Source organism: Chrysemys picta, chromosome 10 (genome assembly GCF_011386835.1).
Source record: "Chrysemys picta bellii isolate R12L10 chromosome 10, ASM1138683v2, whole genome shotgun sequence".
Lineage (NCBI taxonomy): Eukaryota > Metazoa > Chordata > Testudines > Emydidae > Chrysemys > Chrysemys picta.
In genome coordinates, this window is record NC_088800.1 from 30,783,690 (window position 1) to 30,803,521 (window position 19,832).

Genomic DNA, 19,832 nt, shown 5'->3' on the forward strand with positions numbered 1-19,832 from the left:
TAAAAAAGAATCTACATTTGTGTTACATAACTGCACTCAAAAACAAAACAATGTAAAACTTTAGAGCCTACAAGTCCATTCAGTCTTACTTCTTGTTCAGCCAATCGCTAAGACACAAAAGTTTGTTTACATTTATGGGAAATACTGCTGCCTGCTTCTTATTTAAAATGTCACCTGAAAGTGAGAACAGGTGTTTGCATGGCACTTTTATAGCCAGCGTCGCGAGGTATTTACATGCCAGATATGCTAAACATTCGTATACTCCTTCATGCTTCAGCCACCATTCCAGAGGACATGCTTCCAGGCTGATGATGCTTGTTAAAAAAATAACGCGTTAATTAAATTTGTGACTGAACTCCTTGGGGGAGAATTGTATGTCTCCTTTTCTGCTTTCCCCACATTCTGCCATATATTTCATGTTATAGCAGTCTCGGATGATGACCCAGCACATATTCGTTTGAAGAACACTTTCATAGCAGATTTGACAAAATACAAAGAAGGTGAGATTTCTAAAAATAGTTACAACACTCGACCCAAGGTTTAAGAATCTGAAGTGCCATTCCAAAATCTGAGAGGGACGAGGTGTGGAGCATGCTTTCAGAAGTCTTAAAAAAGCAACACTCAGATGTGGAAACTACAGAAAAAAAAACCCTACAGAAAAAGAAAATCAACCTTCTGCTGGTGGCATCTGACTCAGATGATGAAAATTAACATGCGTCAGTCCACTCTGCTTTGGATCGTTATTGAACAGAACCTGTCATCAGCATGGACGCATGTCCTCTGAATGGTTGTTGAAGCATGAAGGGACATATGAAGCTTTAGCGCATCTGGCACATAAATATCTTGTGACGCCGGCTACAACAGTGCCATGTGAATGCCTGTTCTCACTTTCAGGTGACATTGTAAACAAGATGTGGGCAGCATTATCTCCTGCAAATAGTAACTAAACTTGTTTGTCTGAGCGACTGGCTGAAGTAGGACTGAGTGGACTTGTAGGCTCTAAAGTTTTACATAGTTTTATTTTTGAATGCATTTTTTTTGTACATAATTCTACATTTGTAAGTTCATCTTTCATTATAAATAGATTGCACTACAGTACTTGTATTAGGTGATTTGAAAAATACTATTTCTTTTGTTTTTTACAGTGCAAATATTTGTAATAAAAATAAATATAAAGTGAGCACTGAACACTTTGTATTCTGTGTTGTAATTGAAATCAATATATTTGAAAATGTGGAAAACATCCAAAAATATTTAAATAAATGGTATTCTATTCTTGTTTAACAGCACGATTAATTACAATAAATTTTTTTAATCACTTGACAGCCCTACATAAAAGGTCTCCCATGCCTCAAAATATTCCAGGCATCAATATGTTCCTCACCAGAAGTTAATTCCTTTCATTCCAGGTGGGATTAATGTGTCTGTTTGCATCACTTCTAGGGCCTTGTAGAAGGTAACTCATTCTTTGATATATCTTTGGGGTAGGCTGGGTGTGTGCATATGTAAACTGAGAAGAACAGATTAGAGGGAGGATTCAAACGAGATAAAGAACAGAGCAGCAACTGGAAGAAAGCTGCCACTTTCACCTTACCCAGTTTAGTAGTTCAAGCTTCCGTGGATCTGTTTCTTCTTCCGGCTCTTCTTTCATTTTCCCTCCCTTTTTTTTCCCTTTTCCTTTCCCTCTGGCTGCTTTAGTTTGAGCTGCTGGAGATTTCTTTTCCTTCTCAGGTGCTGTGCCATCAGTCACTGTAAGGCTTCCTAAAGGCTACATTTAATAATGCACAAATATTAAGATAATACAGTCAATTGTTTTGGCAATTGGAGGATTGTACATCAATAGAATGTTCTATTGAATCTTAATACCACCACTCTCTTTTACAGTGGTGCTATGTGTAACCTACCCTCACTCAGTGTGGCATGCTGTCCCCCTCTAGTGGTGGCTAGGCCACATATAGAGATTGATGAGCCTCATACAGCCTTAGCTAACAGATCTGGAACTTTCAGCTTAGGCAGCGTAGAGGCTAATGCTTTAAGATCTAGACATCCCATGTTTGATCCCAGCTGCTCATGACTTACTCAGGAGCACAGAGTAACATATAAAGAAGAAAACGGAATAGGCAGAGAATTCACAGCTGAAAAGGCAACATCTAGTACACAATCGTTATCTGTAGTGGCAAATCTCTCAAAACACCAAGGCCCAAATTGGGACATAATGTGTGAGAAAGATCGAAAATTAGGAACACCACACTCAACAAATTCACGCAGGGATTCATTCCCTGAGTGCACTTATTCCATAACCATTTGCATGATTCTTTATCCCTGATATGAGCAACAACATTTCAAAGTGGGACAGCACCATATTTTTGTGGTAAGTAGTTAAGTCTGGGACTCAAGTGGATGTCTCAAAGTAAGGTACAACTGAGAGGTATGGTAAGATGCTGAGTATGAGCCTGGCACTTCACCTTCTTTCCACTTTTTAAACATATGTAGAGAAATAGTGGAATGTTAAAGTAAAAGCAACAAGCGGATAAGGAATAGAAGGGACAATGTTAATAAGAATGCCACATGGCCATCAACTGACCTCTATATAGTCGTATGGGCTAAGGCCAAAGAGGGAAGATTGCAGTTAAGTGGCTCATTTACATGCTAAGATCATGCTTATGTTCATGTCTCCTCAAATGTGCCTATTCTCCACTACCCCCTTCTCCATTTTAACCTGTGCTCTTGGGAGAAGGAAGGAAGGCACACTTGAGGCTAGAATTGGGCAAATAGCGAATTTTCAGTGAATCAGCAATTTCAAAAAGTTGAAAAAAATTCATGCCAGATGGAACAAAACATGTCATTTAGGCTTGGACCATTTAACATTTTTGAATTTTTAAAAATATTAAAGAAAATTTTGAAACAAAAATAATTTCAAACTGAAAAAATCAATTTTTTCAAATTGTGTTTGTTTTTTTTCTTAAACCAACAATTTGGTGAAACCAACTTGAATTCACAAGATGCTTCAATGTCACCAAATGTGCATTTTTCAATGAAAAAAAAGATTTGGCTGAAAATTTTTGAGACTACTTCCCCTCAGTTTGGACTGCTGCACCTAGCACTTAACTTGTCCTCATACATAACTTACACAAACATTTATGCTAGACCACAACAAATTGGTTCATTGTGCAGAGAACTGCAGGATCAAGGCCATACACATTTGCTTAACAAAGCTTTCTTTTTTGCACAAGGTCCTCTCACACTATCCTACCATGAAAGCATTTACAAGTCAGGACAGAAATGGATCTGTAAACTCACAGCAAACACTACATCAAGCGCAATCTTTATTAATTTGAAATGACAATGAATTGTAATCGGCTCATGTAATTTCCACAAAGAGTTGAAGAGTACAAAGATGAAACTGGACAAAACAGCAGTAGGTTTTGCTTGCTCGTTGATGTTTTTTAATCTAAACACAATGTGGAGATTGGAACATTTCCTCCAGATAAATTGATTTATAATAATACTTATATTGTTTAGGATCCCTAAATCCTCTTTATGAAAATGTTTTTAATGGACCGTGAATATTGGAAACATCACATTGCTAACAGGGAAAGAATAAAATAGCGTATACAGGAAGGACTTTTGGTTAAATTTTTAATGACTGAGGTTTCTAAATGAAATTAACCTCAATGAAGCACATAGTGTGGATGTAAAGTATTTTACTGACCATTTTATTGTACGTCATTTCAAGAAAGACATCTAATTAAAAAAAAAAGAACCTTACTTAATTCTTATGGCCTATGTCATCGTGGTTCCTCAGAACACTTTGTAATCAGGAGCGGTGCCAGGGTTTTTGCCGCCTGAGCATTCAGGGGGCCTGGGGTCTTCGGCGGCGGGGGTCCTTCCGCTCCGCATCTTCGGGGCACTTCGGCGGTGCGTTCTGGAGCAAGTGAAGGACCCACCGCCGAATTTCCTCCATAGACCCGGAGCGGAAGGACCCCCTGCCGCCGAATTTCCGCTGAGGGCGGCAAAATGCTGCCCCTCAAATCCTGCCGCCCTAGGCGACCGCCTAGGGTCGCCTAGTGGAAGCGCCAGCCCTGTTTGTAATAATTTCATACCAGATGGTTCATGTAGTAAAGCAAAATGCACCAGCATATTGAGTCACCAAACTGGCTTAAAACAAGGTTTTTTTAGTTACATGAATGACTCTAGGGTAGAATTTTCAAAAGCACTCAAGTGTCTGATCTTCCCCCATTGAAATCAATGGGAACTTTACCATTAACTTCAATGGGCGCAGTATCACACTTTAAAAATGATTTAAGAGCACAAGACCCATTTCAATGCCTTAGGCACTTCTGAAAATCTCACCCCTAGATTCATTTTGCATCATCTAATACACTAAGGGCCTGATATTCAGCATTGGTCTCTTTGTGGTCATGATTTTGTCCCATTAATTCAAACTGGGATTTTCAAAGGAGTCTCCTAGGTGCCTTTATAATTTCCAGCCCTACTGTGTAATTTATTAGAGTTAGACATCTAACCACCTGCTTGCACTCACCAGTCAAGCAGCTGGAGGTCTAAGTAGTATTAATAGAACATGCAGTTCACTATGGGTGTGATGACTGGTTCTGATGAGGCCTGAGGCTTGGTCCACCCTACAGAGTTAGGTCGATGGAAGGCAGCTTATGTCGATCTAATTATGTCAGTGTACACACTACAGTCTTGCTCCCACTGATGTATGTGCCTATTACACTAACATAATAACTCCACCTCCATGAGAGGCATAGGGCTTATGTTGTGTAACAATGTAGTGTCCGTGTTGACCCTGAGTTACTTACATTGGCTGCTGGCTGTCATTCTTGTCAATTTCACGGCTCCACGCTGAAAGCCAAGCTGTCACCGCTGGGTGGATGAGGAGCTCCAGCTAGAGCCTGGCTGCCCCTCTGGGCACCTTGCCACAGCTGGGCTGTGCCCACCCAACTTGGAACCTGGCTGCCACCTGGAGACTCCCAGCTCCCAATGGGGAGCCCAGGTGCCATCTGGAGGCTCCTGGCTGCCTGTGCGGAGCCCGGTTGCACCAAGGCTCTTGGCTCCCTGTTGGGAGGCCAGGAGCCGTCCAGCCTCCGGCGCAGAGCTCCCTGCTGGGAGCCGGGGGAGCTGGGCTCCTGGTGGCGGGGAGCAGGGAGCCGAGAGCTGGTGTGGTGGGTGGAGGGCAGCCGGGCTTCCTGCAGGGAGCTGCATGCGGAGCTCAGAGCCCAGGTTCTCAGACCCCCACACTGCCACTCTTAAGTGGGTGGAAGCACTCCTGGTGTGGACGCACAACACCAACAGAAGGATGGCAGTGTGTACATGAACCACAAGAAGCGCAGGGTTTATGTCAGTGTAGTTAGAGCGATGCCCTAACATAGGTCTATTTAAATTTCTAGTGTAGATATGCACTCAGCATAAATCAGGCCCCATATGATTTCCATTATTTGAATTTCTTGCCTCAAGAGGAATCTTGAATAAATTCATTTGCTAATTTTATGCTGCTACTTTTCATTTCAAAAGCACACGAGTTTTGTCATTATTAACTTTTTGGAAAAGGTAGACTGGTGATATTTTATAATGAACAGTCCATATGGAATATTCCAGATCAGGTCATCATGCATACCAAAAGAATTCAACATTACTGTCATTGCCAAGAAAATCAAAGGAAGGGATATTTTTCACGTAATTTAAAATAATTGCTAACTAATCGGTCTAGGAAAAGCAGCTTTACCGGCCAGTGATGTCCAAAGACAAAGATTTGGCTACGTGCAATGTCCACACGGTTCCAGGCCAATGCCAAGCTCAGCTGATCTGGTGCAGATGCGTTGGTACCTAAGCAAACAAAAGTATTTGGCATTTCACACTTCATGTAAATGAGTGGACACCACTGTAATTTAATTCTCTGGGGATTAGATCAGAACTTCAGCTGGTCTAACGGTGAGTAGTTATGTTGAAATGAATGGAGCTATGATTTTTTTACACCAGTTGAGGATTCGGCCCAATAATCCTTTCAAAATTGGGTATAGTAACATTGTTCCTTTTTCCTTGCAGTTCACAGAAATGGACCTTAGTCCCTTACTTATTTTAGCAAGAGTTTTAGTCTTGTCTCATTTATACACATTAGTGATACAATATCTTTCTCTGTAAATGTTGTTTAAACAACATTATGTAGTTTAAATGTTCAAGAATAATTGTCAGAAGCGACAGAATAATCTCAAAAGGTTCAGATTAGCTCGCAAACAAAAATCTTTGTGATAAGAACATTATGGCTGAGAGTGTGCTTTGGAATCCAGCTAACAGTCCAAACCAACATTACTTTCTTTACAAAGATTTACTTTAAAAACAACAACAAAAACCAAACTCAAGTGTTAGAATGTTTGGAAATGACATGGCCGAGGGGAATTGGCTGGATCCCTTAATCCAGCCAGTTGAGTGATCCAGCTCATTCTGCATTGTCATATCATCCTCCATCCTCATTATCACCCATCTGATTTACACCCCACACACAAACAATTTTTTAAACCAAACACTTTTGTTAGGACCTATGTAAAGGTACAGATAATTTACTAGGAGAGGATGGGAAATGGATCGATTGAATAAGAAATGGGATTTTATTCATTTGCTATGCTGAACTTTGGGTATATTTTTGCAAGTTTTGTGCGGCTAAACTAAGTGTGGGTGGGTGGTTTCAGGGGTTATTGCCACCCCATAACAAATCCCCACTCCTTGCTAAGAGTCTAGACCTTTATCAGAGCTTAAGCAGCTCCTCTGAAAGGCTTCTTCCTTCTCTAAACCCTGCTGACTTTATCCCTAATACTGCTCCGCTCCCTTCCACAGAGCATAATCAGTAGTTTGGCAGATGCCCTAAACACAGGTCTGGTGATTCCTTAATCCCATGCTTCTCTTTTCCCTACATCTTTCACCTAAAGTCTCTTTTGTAATCAACTGATATCAACTTCCAAAGTGCTTAACATTTGATAATAGCAGTTGTTCCAACAAAGACAGACTCAGCCACAAAGTTTAGGGGGTTTAGATTGGGGGGAAAAGAGAGAGCAAGCTTATTGGACAGATAAACCAATTACATTTAGAAGTGACTATAAAGCCTCACTCTAATCCTTGAACTACATTTTTTTTTGAGGTTTAAAAAAATCTAGTTATCTTCTTCCCTCTCCCCATGTTATTTATCATTTTGCATACACTGGCCAGGACTGGAATTGGATGTATTGAAACACCATGAGACAGGTCAGAGAGACAGGTTGGGGAGGTAATATCTTTTATTGGACCAACGTCTGTTGGTGAAAGAGACAAGCTATTAAGGCTACGTCTACACTGCACACCTTACAACGGTGTGGCTGTGCCGCTGCAGCTGTGCTGTTGTAAGGTAAGCAATGAAGCTGCTCTTTGTCGCCGAGTTCTCTCCCCCACTTCACCTTGAATGGTCCCTTAGAATATGTGCTAAACAATCTGTTCCACCTTGCATTTAGCTGTGACACTCAGAGTACCTTTGCCAGACCTGAAGAAGAGCTCTGTGGAGCTTGAAAGCTTGTCTTTTTCACCAGTAGAAGTTGATCCAATAAAAGATATTACCTCACCTACCTTGTCTTTCTAATATACTGGGACCAACATGGCTACAACAAATGCAAACACAAATGAGAAAGGTTCTTCTGGTATTTCCTGTCCAAGTGGAAGAAGGAAGCTGTGGAAACTTCAGGGTAATGCTATGGAAAAGTTCAGATCTAGACCTTACATATTGGGCTCATATCTTATCAGACCTGAACCCAAAACACCAAATGCTTTGAGGTTACTAATCTGAACTGATAAGAACAGAACACACAAAAGTTTTGGTATTTAGAATGACCCACACAAAGCAAGTGTTTATTTTTTTTTCCAAGTTGGTTTGTTCATCCTTATTTGTTGCCTGCATAAAAACTCACCTTTAAGTAGAGCAGTTAAAATAGACATCTCAATGTCCTGTTGCCCCTCAGAACCCATACGGAACACAGTTATCTATAGGAGAGAGTAAAACCAAACACACAATTAACTCAGGAACATAACTTAGAACAAAAGAAAGAAAGAGAATAAGGCTATGTCTACACTACACAGCTTTTAGCGACAGGGCTGTGTCGGTACAGCTGTGCCGCTAAATGTCGTGCAGTGTAGCTGCTGTTCGTTGGGTCTTCTGCAGACAATGCACTGTTCACACTGGCACGTCGTGGCAAAACTTTTGTCTTTCCGGGGGGGGGGGGGGGCGTGAGGGGGGAATGTTGCCAGTGTAGACATAGCTTAAGGGAAAGAGAGAGAGAGAAAAGTAGAGAGATAAATTGCATATTTTTCTATATTGTTTGAAAATTTTCAAAATTTTCAATTTCAATTACATTTTTCATTAAAATTTCTAATTTTGACAAATAAAAAGGGATGAAAACTTTCATATCTTTGTCCTGTTCTTTGACTGACTATACAACTAGTAAAAATAAAAACAAAAAATCAAAATTTTAAATTGATGAAATTTTTTCACTGACAGATTTTTGACAAAAAGCACAGGACAAAATTGCTGCCAATTTTATATAGGTTTCCAACCATCTCTAGTATTTTACAGTATTCTGAATTGCCCACTTATACCTGAAATAACCATTATTGCATTTATTTGACTGAATTTAACATTCACACAAGTTTGAGATGCAAGTTAAGTAATACATTGACAAAAAGTACAATCCTGGATGTGGCAACTCTCTTCTACACAAAACTGAATATTTATATTGATGTTTGGTTCAGTTGCTTATTAGTGAATCAAATCTACTGAGTTAAAAATGCACAATAGTGCCCTAACAAAGCAAGTTTCTTGGGACATTTTTCTGCAAACCTGCTTTCCTGTGCTTCACCTCTCAAAACACCCCTCTTTCACCAAGCAGGTAGGTATGGGTGTAACTTGCACATACAGTCAGTGACCTATGTTGGAGGTGGTGGTAAGCTGCAGGAGGCATTTGCCTCTGGCAGCACAATTCCTGCCCAAAGCATACGAGTGGAGAGTAGACCCTTTGGACGGTACCGTTTGCTACCCCACTTCACACCAAACAAACTCTGCTCCCCGGGCCCTCCTCCCCTTCTTTGGTGTGCATTATGCCCTTGCACGCTCACAAAGAGAACACTCCCTGTATTCCCACAAGCACTGCCAAGGCAGTTGTTCACAGCCCTTTTTCAAAGGGACAAGTGGCTAAAACAGGAACCAATCTGAACCTTAAACCAGAAACTCATCAAAAAAGTTTGGGAAAAAAAGCCTATTTAATGTTTTGCCCCATTATTTTTCATATTTGCGACTGTCCTTCTGGGTTCTGGTTGGCATTAGAAAAGAAGTGCCAAAGCACTATAAGAAAGACTCCATCAGCTTAGTGTCATTAGAAACAGAGGGCTCAAACCTGCCAGATACTGAGAATTTTGGCCTTGATCCAGCCAAGCACTTAAGTCCAGGAGTAGTCCACTAAAGTCAATGGGACTGTTTAGATGCTTGCAGTTAAACATGTGCTTAAGTGCTTTGCTGGATCAGGGCCAGAGTGCACAGCATCTTGCAGGCTGAACCTAGAAAGCACAATGGGCTTTACAATGTATTTTATTTAACATGGTTACAGTACAAAGAATGATCTGACACTCACATTCTATGCAAACTTGATCTGGATTTGAAAAAAAAAAGTGTGATGAAGGAACATAGGAACACTGACTTTCTGTATAGTCAGTGCTTCAAGTATTAACAAATGTCTCGCTCAGTTAGAAAATACTACTTCTGTGGCAGAGAACTGGAGAGTAAAATGGATATAAATATCTAGCTTTCAATGAAGGTATCCTATAGTATGTCACTGATTCTGAGACTAGAGAGCCTTACACCTGTAAATGTCCTTTACTTTGTATCATTTTTATGTTACCCCAGAATATCTAACGATGTTTCGCTTTTGAGTGAGTTTTAATATATTCATATTGGCCTTCTGAAAAGTACTTCTATGTGCTGTAAGGCGGATGCACTGATTTATGTTTCTTTCTGATTGCTCAATAAAAATAACTAGATTAGAAGAACAGTCTGGTAAATAACTCTGTGCATTAGTGATTGTTATGCATTATTAGAATTAGTATTAGAATAATTATTAGAATAAGTATTAGAATAGCACCTAGAGGACTCAAACAAGATCGGGGTCCCATTGTTCTAGGTGCTGTACAAAAATGTAATAAGAAACAGTCCCTGTCCCCAGGAGATTGCAATCTAAATAGACAAGGCAGACAGTAGGGTGGGAGAAAAGGAAATACTATTGTTCCCATTTTACAGATGGGGATTTAAGCACAGAGAAAGTAAGCAATTTGCCCAACTCAAACAGGACATCTACTAGACTGTAAGCTCCCTGAGGCAGGGGCCATCTTTCTTGTTATGTGTATGTACAATGTACAAAGCACAGTAGGGTCCTGGTCCTGTAGACTAGGGAAGGTTACTACAGGTTAATTGGAGCACCTGTAGCCAATTAAGGCCCTGCCAGGAACCTAATAAAAAACCTCTGCTTCAGGCACACAGGGCAGAGTGAGGAAGGAGAGAGGACTGGAGTTTGGAGGTGTGTTGCTGAAAATTGAAACACCAGAGAACGGGGGAAGGGAGACCCTGCCCCAGCAGAGAGACTCCCTCCCCCAGTGTCAAGGACCGAGGGTAACTCTACCCAAGGGGGAAGAGGGTAAGAAATCCATAGGGGTTGAGAGGGACTGGGGCTCAGAGTGAGGAGCAAACCCAGACCCCTTCTCTGCTTCCCTCCTCTACCACCTTCCTGGGCCACCAGGGGGGGCCCTTGGCACCCCAAGAGCAGGGGTAAGGGGTGGTATCCTAGCCCCCCTGCCAAGAAAAGCATGGGACCCACCATACCAACGTTGGCCATTATGTCACAATCCTTGGAACCTTACTTCAGTTTCTGTTCAGTCCTTAGTGTAAGTATTGAGTAAAAATTGCATAAGAATCACAGGACTGGGCCTTTATTTAGGAAACTAGGGTCTGAGAACTAAGAAGCATAAAAATCTAAGGAATGGAAGTAAATTTGAAACGGCATAATTTTTCCTTGATGCAAAAGCTGAACTCCCCAGAGTACCAATGGGAGTTCAACACTAGGAATGATGTCACCTTCTGATGTATCTCCAAAAGGAAATTATTGGAAGTCAAGAAAGGAAAAGAACATTTGTGAAAAACAGGAGGCCACTATGACACTAAACAGGCAGGGAATTACAGACTGGCATTGAAGGCCTTAATTCTTATCTTGAAATTTGTGGGAATTGATGTTAGTGCCTCCTGGCAAACTGAGGTAACTATTAGAATGAAGAGTCTGCGACTTGTGCCAAAACTGTGGATGCTTAATGACAAATGGCCAAATTCTACCAGAGGTCAGCAGATAAGCACCTCTCCAAAAGTCCCCCCCAACATGATAAGTGTAGGTCAGAGGTGTCCATCCTAATACTGTCTCCCCTCAAAACCCACAGCCAGCCTGCCCTGCCGAGCTCCTCAACTGGAGCAGAGCATGGTTTTGGAGATCAGGATGTGGACTGGTTGTTTTTTGTGCACACTTTGGCTTTTTGACCCAGCCAGGACCCCCATCAACCCAGCCCACTGAAGAGATTGTTTGTGCTCTGGGCTGCCAGAAGATGGGTTCACATTAACACTGCTGTTACTGAGTGTATACGATATTCAATGGTGTTGTGACCATCATACATTAGCCAAGATTTTTACCTAAAGTTTGGATCTGGAGAAAAATATCAGATATTTAAATATTAATATATCCAGCTCATCGCAGGACTAGAAAAATAGCGAAAGTCTCTAAAATTAATTCTCTCTCTGTTTTATGATTCCTAGCTCTACACCAGCTTCTTTTTTATACTTTTACAGAGAAGAATATGACAGAAGAAGGGGAAAGAGTTGGAGGCTCCTGAGACTCAGAGTTGATTTGATGGAAAAGATTTGATTAACTGGATTTCTGGATGTTCTGTTTGCTGCTCTTTATCCCCAAAGTGGGACATCAGGATTAATATTTAAGCTGATAAAATTGGTCTCATAACTCCCATTATTTACCCTAATTGCTGAATGCTCATTCTGTAACTTACTAAATTTTGTTTTGGCAGCAAAAGGCTAAGAAAAATCATTCTTTGATTGATGCTTTGACTGCCGGAGTCAGATTCTATAATAAAAGACAATGCCTTCCAGACTAGCATAATATATCACTTGAGGATTTTGAGAAGATTTCCTGATGGAGTCTCCGGATGTGGATTCATATTAATGGTGTTAGGTGGGGTTCCGTACATTTTACCTGAAATCAGGCCTGAAATCATGGCCTTATCATGCTAACCACAGAACACTGTCCAGACTTCAGTTTGAGATGGACAGAGATACACGGCTCATTTACACTGATGAGGCTCTTGTTAATTATAGTGAGGCCAGCATTAACAGAACTGACCCAATGGAATCTTTCACTAGTGTCATACATTCATTGGACCAAATTCTGAAGTCCTTAACTTGTATCTTATTAAGTCAAAACTGTCATTGAGAGTCAGTGGAGTATGCAGGAGTAAGGAGCAGGAGCTGGAATCTGCCGCTCTTACACACAAGGAGTAGCACCTCACTCCATGCGTACTCCCTTTATTGTGGATGAACTGGGCCTTAAGCATAAACTTTGTATTTAGACTTGGGTTAAGACAGCTTTGTTCATTTAATCTGCAAGAATCAGATCCCATTCTGGAAATGCAAACTGCTGCAGATATCACATAACTACGTGCGGAAAAAACAAACATGAATATACTTTCTTTTCCCTGACACTTCTCAGTGTGCAGTGCCATGTTATGAGGGGGAGCTATGGTCCCACTTCCCAAAGGTATTTAAGTGCCTAAATCCCATGGATTTAAATCATTTCAATGGGAGTTAGGCACCTAACTATCTTTGAGGAGCTGGGTCAACTTGTTTACAGAGATCAGACTGTCATGGTGTGTGGCTGCCCTATAGTGCCTCCTGCTGTCCTAGTATTCCACTCCTGCTCCTTGCCTCATGTTCCCTCCCCAAGGTGGGTTTCAGCTCACACACTAGTCAGTTCCAGAGGGGTTTGTTAACCCTCCGGCCAAATCACACTAACTAAAAAAGTCCCAACAAATAAAAAAGGAGCTTCTGCCCTTTGGGGCCTCTCTTCAGACCATCCTCTGAGCCTTATTCCCTATTATAGGCTCAGAGGATCCCGGAATGAGTCCCACATTCCCTCGGCAGACAGGATTGGCATACTTAGTCCTAAGAAGCAGGAAGCATTTTGGAAGAGGAAATAGAGGAGAGAAATACAGACTCTCATTATAAAGGGATAGGAGATGTTATCTTCCTGCATGAGAAGAGCTGTACCTCTTTCCATCTAGTGCTCAGCCTAGTTACCGCCCCTCAGTCTATTTCATGGAGATGAGGCATCGCTTCACTAGGGACAGAATCAGGTATAGCACAGATAAGGCAATTGTCCTAAATTTCATACTAAAAGTGTGGCACACCTGGTTACTGCAGGCAGTTAGGAGAGAGGGGTTTGGTATTTCAGTCCCACTCCCACCTCTAAAAATAACCAGCATTTAGAATAGAAAAAACAACACCGAAAATGGAAAAAGCTAGACTTAGCCAGTTGAAACTGCTGTTAAAAACAAAGCTGTTAAAAAGTCGTTGTTGTTGTTTGAAAATGGCTGCTTCAGATTTGCAACCAAAAAGTATTAACTGGAAATCTACCCCTTGTCACAAGGGAGGATATATTCATACGATGAAAATATGAAAAAAATTCCTCAGCTGCAATTAACCAAGTGGAAACATTCATTGGTACCTTTTGCATGCTAAAAACAACAGACTATATCCCCATAAGTACAAGCACTATTGACTGATGATGGATGAATACATTTATGAATCCTAGACAATTTTCTTTTCCTTACAAGTGAGTTTCTCCCCTGGTGGGACATGAAGGAGTGTGACTCAATGATGTGGATAATACTGTCATGGCAAGCATGGATCAGGAATAACACTGATGCTTAAGAACATTTAAAACAATTTTTTCCCCAGGACTTAAAAAAGACAAGTCAATTGTAAAAGAATGCAAGACAAAAGACTAAAATCACTTCTTCAGGGAATCCTTCCTCCTATTATCTTTTCACTACCTTCTGCACCTGATCCTCCCATCATGTCTATTTTAGGGCCCAAATCTGTCCCACTGAAGTCCATTGGAATGTTCCCATTCACCTAAATGGGAATCTGGTCATTAAGTTGGAACTTGTTTGGGATGGGAGTGATCTTGCCTTAGTCTATATTTGTGAATCATTGTGTACATTTCTGGCACTCTGTGAATGAAAGATAAATAGTAATAATATGTAAATGGCATTTGAAAGGAAGGGTAGGGTTGTACTAAGATTAAAGCATTTGTGAATGAATGTTCTGGCACTTACAAGTTCCTTTTTTTTCATACACTCCATGAGAATGACAAACAGCTGATGGGCTTGGTTCCGGTTGTAGTTGAAGGTTTTTTGAATGGTAACTAGAAGCTGGTCCCTGAGAGATTCACTTATTATCCTAATAGAAAAAAAAAGAGAAAATACCTAAAAATAATATAAATTACACTTCATCATTAAAACAAAAAACAACAAGAATTTTTACATCAGTCCAGTTTCTTTGTTTTGAGAACATATAATTTATCCAGGATCTTCCTATTTTATGATATCAGATTATGGGACTAATGAAAAGAGTTAGCAGTACTCTCATGAGATCCATACCAAAATTGGTTCCCATATGGATGTCTGAAAATCTTAACACTGGAGCCAAAAACTGAATGGCAAGGAGCCTGAACCATCTTTTCATCCACAGAGGTGATAGCCATGCTGCTACATGTTCTGTACCTCCATTTGAGGATCAACCAAGGAATTCAGTCTCCAGAGATCTCCAGAGGACATTTTACAAGACCACTAATTTCACATTAAAATGCTGCAAATGCTTTTCTGTAAAGCTGAAGGAATGGGATTTTGGGGAAAGTGGGGTGGGCGTATTGTGTTATGCTACTGGGTGGTACTGTATTTGTAAGTGGACTATGAACTGAGTTCTTGTCAAGGGGAGCCTGGAAGCTCATACAGACAATTTAAAAATATGAAGTCTAAAGAAAAATCTATAAAAAAAAGTTGAAAATGTTTCGGCAATGTTTAAATGATTTGATTTGGTCTGTGAAAGTAATACAAGATGTGAACCCTCCAACCTTCACTGGTTTCTTCATAAAACATTTATTTCAAGAAGATGGCAAATATTACCAACAGGCATTCAGAGCAACAAAACTGCTGAAGCTACAAAATGTAGATGAATTAAGAGCTCATCAGAAAATTACTCTCTCTAATCTGAAAGCAGGGACTCCAAAGATACCTCATCATCAAGCAACTTCTATAGCCTGAACGCAATTATCTCATCATCATCATCTGATAGGGAAAGTGGACATAGCGTCATGCATACTGCAATAGACAGCCATGCAGCAGTCAGCTATCAAACAGACTGATTTCTGATAAGTAATTTCAATTAAATTTGAATACACTAGAGAAGACTAGAAAGATGGTGAAGGAGGGAAAACTGAGAAATGTGTTGGTGAATTAAAACAGGACATTTTTGTGAACGTTTTATCCCTTTTGTTTTCAAAATTCAATTTTGTAACTTGAATGAAAACGTGTGTCAAAATTTCAAAATTTTCATCCACCTCTACTGGCAACATAGAAGCAAACTAGGTAGTATCATACCACCAGTGCCCTGAGCTGTCCACAGCCTTTGTAATGATCCCAAAAGTCTTACCCCCCTTCTTCAGAATATTTGTGTGCAAAAGACAGAATGTCAGATGCTCGTCCACTGCCATCACAGATAACAACAGGGAGAGGGGGCTCTTCTCGCAGACATTCCAGGACGATAGAGATCACATTGGGACCCCCTTCAACTATGAGCCCAACCACTGGCACACCTTGTCCCAGTCCTGTAAAAGAAACAGGTGTGTCATTAAACACCAGTAACAGTGGTGGGTTTGTTTCAAAGAGGTGGAATGCTGTGAACGTGTGTGAATTCTGTGTTATGGCTTCCCAGTGAACCAGAGCAGCGAGGAAGCTTCAGGAAAAGAAATGGAGGCTGCGCATGATTGGGTGATGGCGTGAAAGGTATCGCCTATGTTTCTCCACAGCCCCAAAAGAAAGAAAGCAAAATGTCTCCCAGCCGATTTTCTTCGGTACTGCTACTTACTGTCTATTTGTTCACACATGCATTAAGTGATCCGTTTTGCAATCTCAGTTGCATGGGAATCTTGTTAGAATCCATCTGCAGCTAGATCAACTATACTAACTCTAATACCTTATTACCCCAATTAATATTCTGATGGCTCTAGGCTATTGTCTCCTTGTTACTTTTGACTAGTTTGGTACTTATACACCATGTTATCCTTAACATGACATCCACCTACGCTTTCTCTTCAGATAGAAGCATTAATTTGCTCTCTTTATCATTAGGTTGAAATGTCTGGCCGATGTAAGAGACGACAACTGAGCATCCCTTTGCTGTCCCTGCCTCACTATGAACTCCAGGCATAGGATGACAAAGGGAAGCCCACAGGTCACATGGTCACTGGAGTCTTGGTCACATGATCACTTACAACTCAGGAAAATGCAAGGCAAAAAGCATTAGGTGCAAGCTGTCTGATTTCACTACCCATGAGCATTTGGATCAAGTTCTTAATTCTGTAAAATGATCAACTTTTCATAAAGAGGTTGTCTGTTTTTTTAAAAAGTTCACTGAGAGACTGTGGAAGGTACCACAACAGCAACCCTGCATATTTAATTTGTCTCTCTGCAGAACAGGCACAGCATGGACAGTGGTAGGTCAAGTCTCCCCACACTGTCCCACCAACGTGTCCTATATCTGATTTGGAGGGATCCCAGATTGGTTCAGCCTTTATGCCCATTAAATCATAGAGCCATTAAATTATAGACTATCAGGGTTGGAAGGGACCTCAGGAGGTCATCTAGTCCAACCCCCTGCTCAAAGCAGAACCAATCCCCAACTAAATCATCCCAGCCAGGGCTTTGTCAAGCCTGACCTTAAAAACCTCTAAGGAAGGAGATTCCACCACCTCCCTAGGTAACCCATTCCAGTGCTTTACCACCCTCCTAGTGAAAAAGTTTTTCCTAATATCCAACCTAAACGTCCCACTGCAACTTGAGACCATTACTCCTTGTTCTGTCATCTGGTACCATTGAGAACAGTCTAGATCCATCCTCTTTGGAACCCCCTTTCAGGTAGTTGAAAGCAGCAATCAAATCCCCCCTCATTCTTCCCTTCTGCAGACTAAACAATCCCAGTTCCCTCACCCTCTCCTCAGGGCCCTAGGCGATCGCCTAGGGTGCTAATATTTGGGGGGCGGCAACCGCGGCGGCTGGATCTTCGGCCGCCCTGGTCGTCGTCGTCATTTCAGGGGCGGGACCTTCCGCCGCCTCTGTCGGGGGTGGCATTTCGGGGACGGGACCTTCTGCCGCCTAGGGCGGCAAAAAAGCTGGCAGCGCTCCTGCCTCTCCTCATAAGTCATGTGCTCCAGCCCCCTAATCATTTTTGTTGCCCTCCGCTGGACTCTTTCCAATTTTTCCACATCCTTCTTGTAGCGTGGGGCCCAAAACTGTACTCCAGATGAGGCCTCACCAATGTCGAATAGAGGGGAATGATCGTGTCCCTCAATCTGCTGGCAATGCCCCTATTTATACAGCCCAAAATGCTGTTAGCCTTCTTTGCAACAAGGGCACACTGTTGACTCATATCCAGCTTCTCATCCACTGTAACCCCTAGGTCCTTTCTGTAGAACTGCTGCCTAGCCATTCGGTCCCTAGTCTGTAGCAGTGCATGGGATTCTTCCGTCCTAAGTGCAGAACTCTGCACTTGTCCTTGTTGAACCTCATCAGATTTCTTTTGGCCCAATCCTCTAACTTGTCTAGGTTGTTCTGTATCCTATCTCTACCATCCAGTGTATCTACCACTCCTCCCAGTTTAGTGTCATCTGCAAACTTGCTGAGGGTGCAGTCCACGCCATCCTCCAGATCATTAATGAAGATATTGAACAAAACTGGCCCCAAGACTGACCCTTGGGGCACTCTGTTTGATACCGGCTGCCCACTAGACATGGAGCCATTGATCACTACCCATTGAGCCTTTCACATCTCTGCTTAGACATCCAACAAGGGTGCCAAATAGTGCCACTTGGGGTGACTTATTTTCTAAATTATGTGGCCACTAGTAACTGGATTGAGGCTTCCCACAGAGCATGTTGTTAACTCTTGTACTTTGTCAGATTCCCAACTTTAGTTTTATAGATGGTGAAATGACCAAACACCAATTAAACAAGAAAGGAAGAAAACCAAACTCCAGAAGTGTATAAAACAAAGGTGCTTTAGCCTTTACCTGACACTCTATTATGTTCTGCTTTTTTAAGACCATTTAAAAACCCCAATTAGTAGCTGCTATCAGTCCCTATGCCACTGCTATTTTGAATTGATTTCCGCTTATTTAAGAAATAATAGCCACTGAAAGCTCCCTAGGATTATCAGCACTACTTGAGGCACTAAAAATGTTAAGATTTATTTCAACTATGGGAAAGATTTTATTTTTAATTATTTTTTTTTTAAAATCACCTTCTTTTTTCAATCTTGAAATTAAAAAGCCCCCTTTACATATACTAATTATTGTTGATTTGAAAAGTAATGGGCCAAATTCTCTTCTCAGTTACACCACTGTAAAAGCACTGGGCATCTGGTTGCAACTGAGAGAACAAATTGGCCCACTGGCTGAAGTTGAGATTCCTAACAGGTTCAAAAATAAAAATCATATTACATATGTAAAACCAGATTTTCTGACCCCAAATCTCCATGTTTTCTGAAATTCACATCAAAACCAAAAGTTTATTTTTACAAAACCCTGGTTTTACAAAGGTTTCAAATATTTCATAAGACCTTCATGAAATCAGGGGGTATCAGAAAGAGAAAATGATTAGAGCCCTGCAACTCTGTGGATATCTGCTTTATATCCATGGATTGGATGCAGATACAAATTTTGTATCCGTGCAGGGTTCTAAAAAATAATATTATTTCATATTAACTTATCTCTCTCACCTCCCTCATATCCCCACCCCACCCACCAAGCAAGATCATAGACTATTTAAAAAGTACAGTCAATTATTAATGATGCTGTTTTTCCTCCCATTGATTTTTGAGTGAGGGGGAAAAATCAATGACTATTAATATTTATTAGATAACATGGAGTATTTCCAAGCCTAGTTATTCCTGCCAGAGTTTAGGAATCCATACCTGGTGAATGCCAAATTCTCAAACTCAGGAGATCTAATTAACGTTTTTAATTGTTATTTTAAAAGTGTGCCCATTTCCAGTCCTCTGATAATAAGCTCAAGAGACTCAAACTTCAATGATATGTCTGAAGAGGCAGCAGAAAATTTTTAAAGCTGAAATGTCGATGAATGCAGTTTTCATTTTGCCCTTGTCTCAGTTGCAGATTCCCAAATCGGCCTCCTGTTTTGAAACATTATTCAATAACTATGCATTATTTAGAATAAAAATAATTACTGCTGGGCAACTACAGGAAAACCAGCCCAGCCATCTTTCTCATTTATCTATCTACTTTTTTTTATAAATTTTTTCGAGATCAGGATGTTACAGAAGGTTCAATGGAGAAAGAAATCACTGATCAAGAGAGAAATCACACAAAATGCATCTGATAAATGATTTAGAAATGGATAATGGGG

General features: G+C 40.9%; 1 protein-coding gene across 1 annotated transcript in view; it reads right to left on the reverse strand.

The window, feature by feature from the left end:
• The window catches only part of TRPM1 (transient receptor potential cation channel subfamily M member 1), a 200,764-nt gene that overhangs the window by 47,614 nt on the left and 133,318 nt on the right, over positions 1–19,832 (reverse strand). Inside the window, exons 8-12 of the mRNA XM_065558328.1 lie at positions 15,845–16,019; positions 14,470–14,593; positions 7,950–8,022; positions 5,747–5,847; positions 1,595–1,768 (exon numbers count right to left, since the gene is read on the reverse strand). Coding sequence (XP_065414400.1) covers positions 1,595–1,768; positions 5,747–5,847; positions 7,950–8,022; positions 14,470–14,593; positions 15,845–16,019 — 647 coding nt within the window. The remainder of the gene's footprint in view (positions 1–1,594; positions 1,769–5,746; positions 5,848–7,949; positions 8,023–14,469; positions 14,594–15,844; positions 16,020–19,832) is intronic.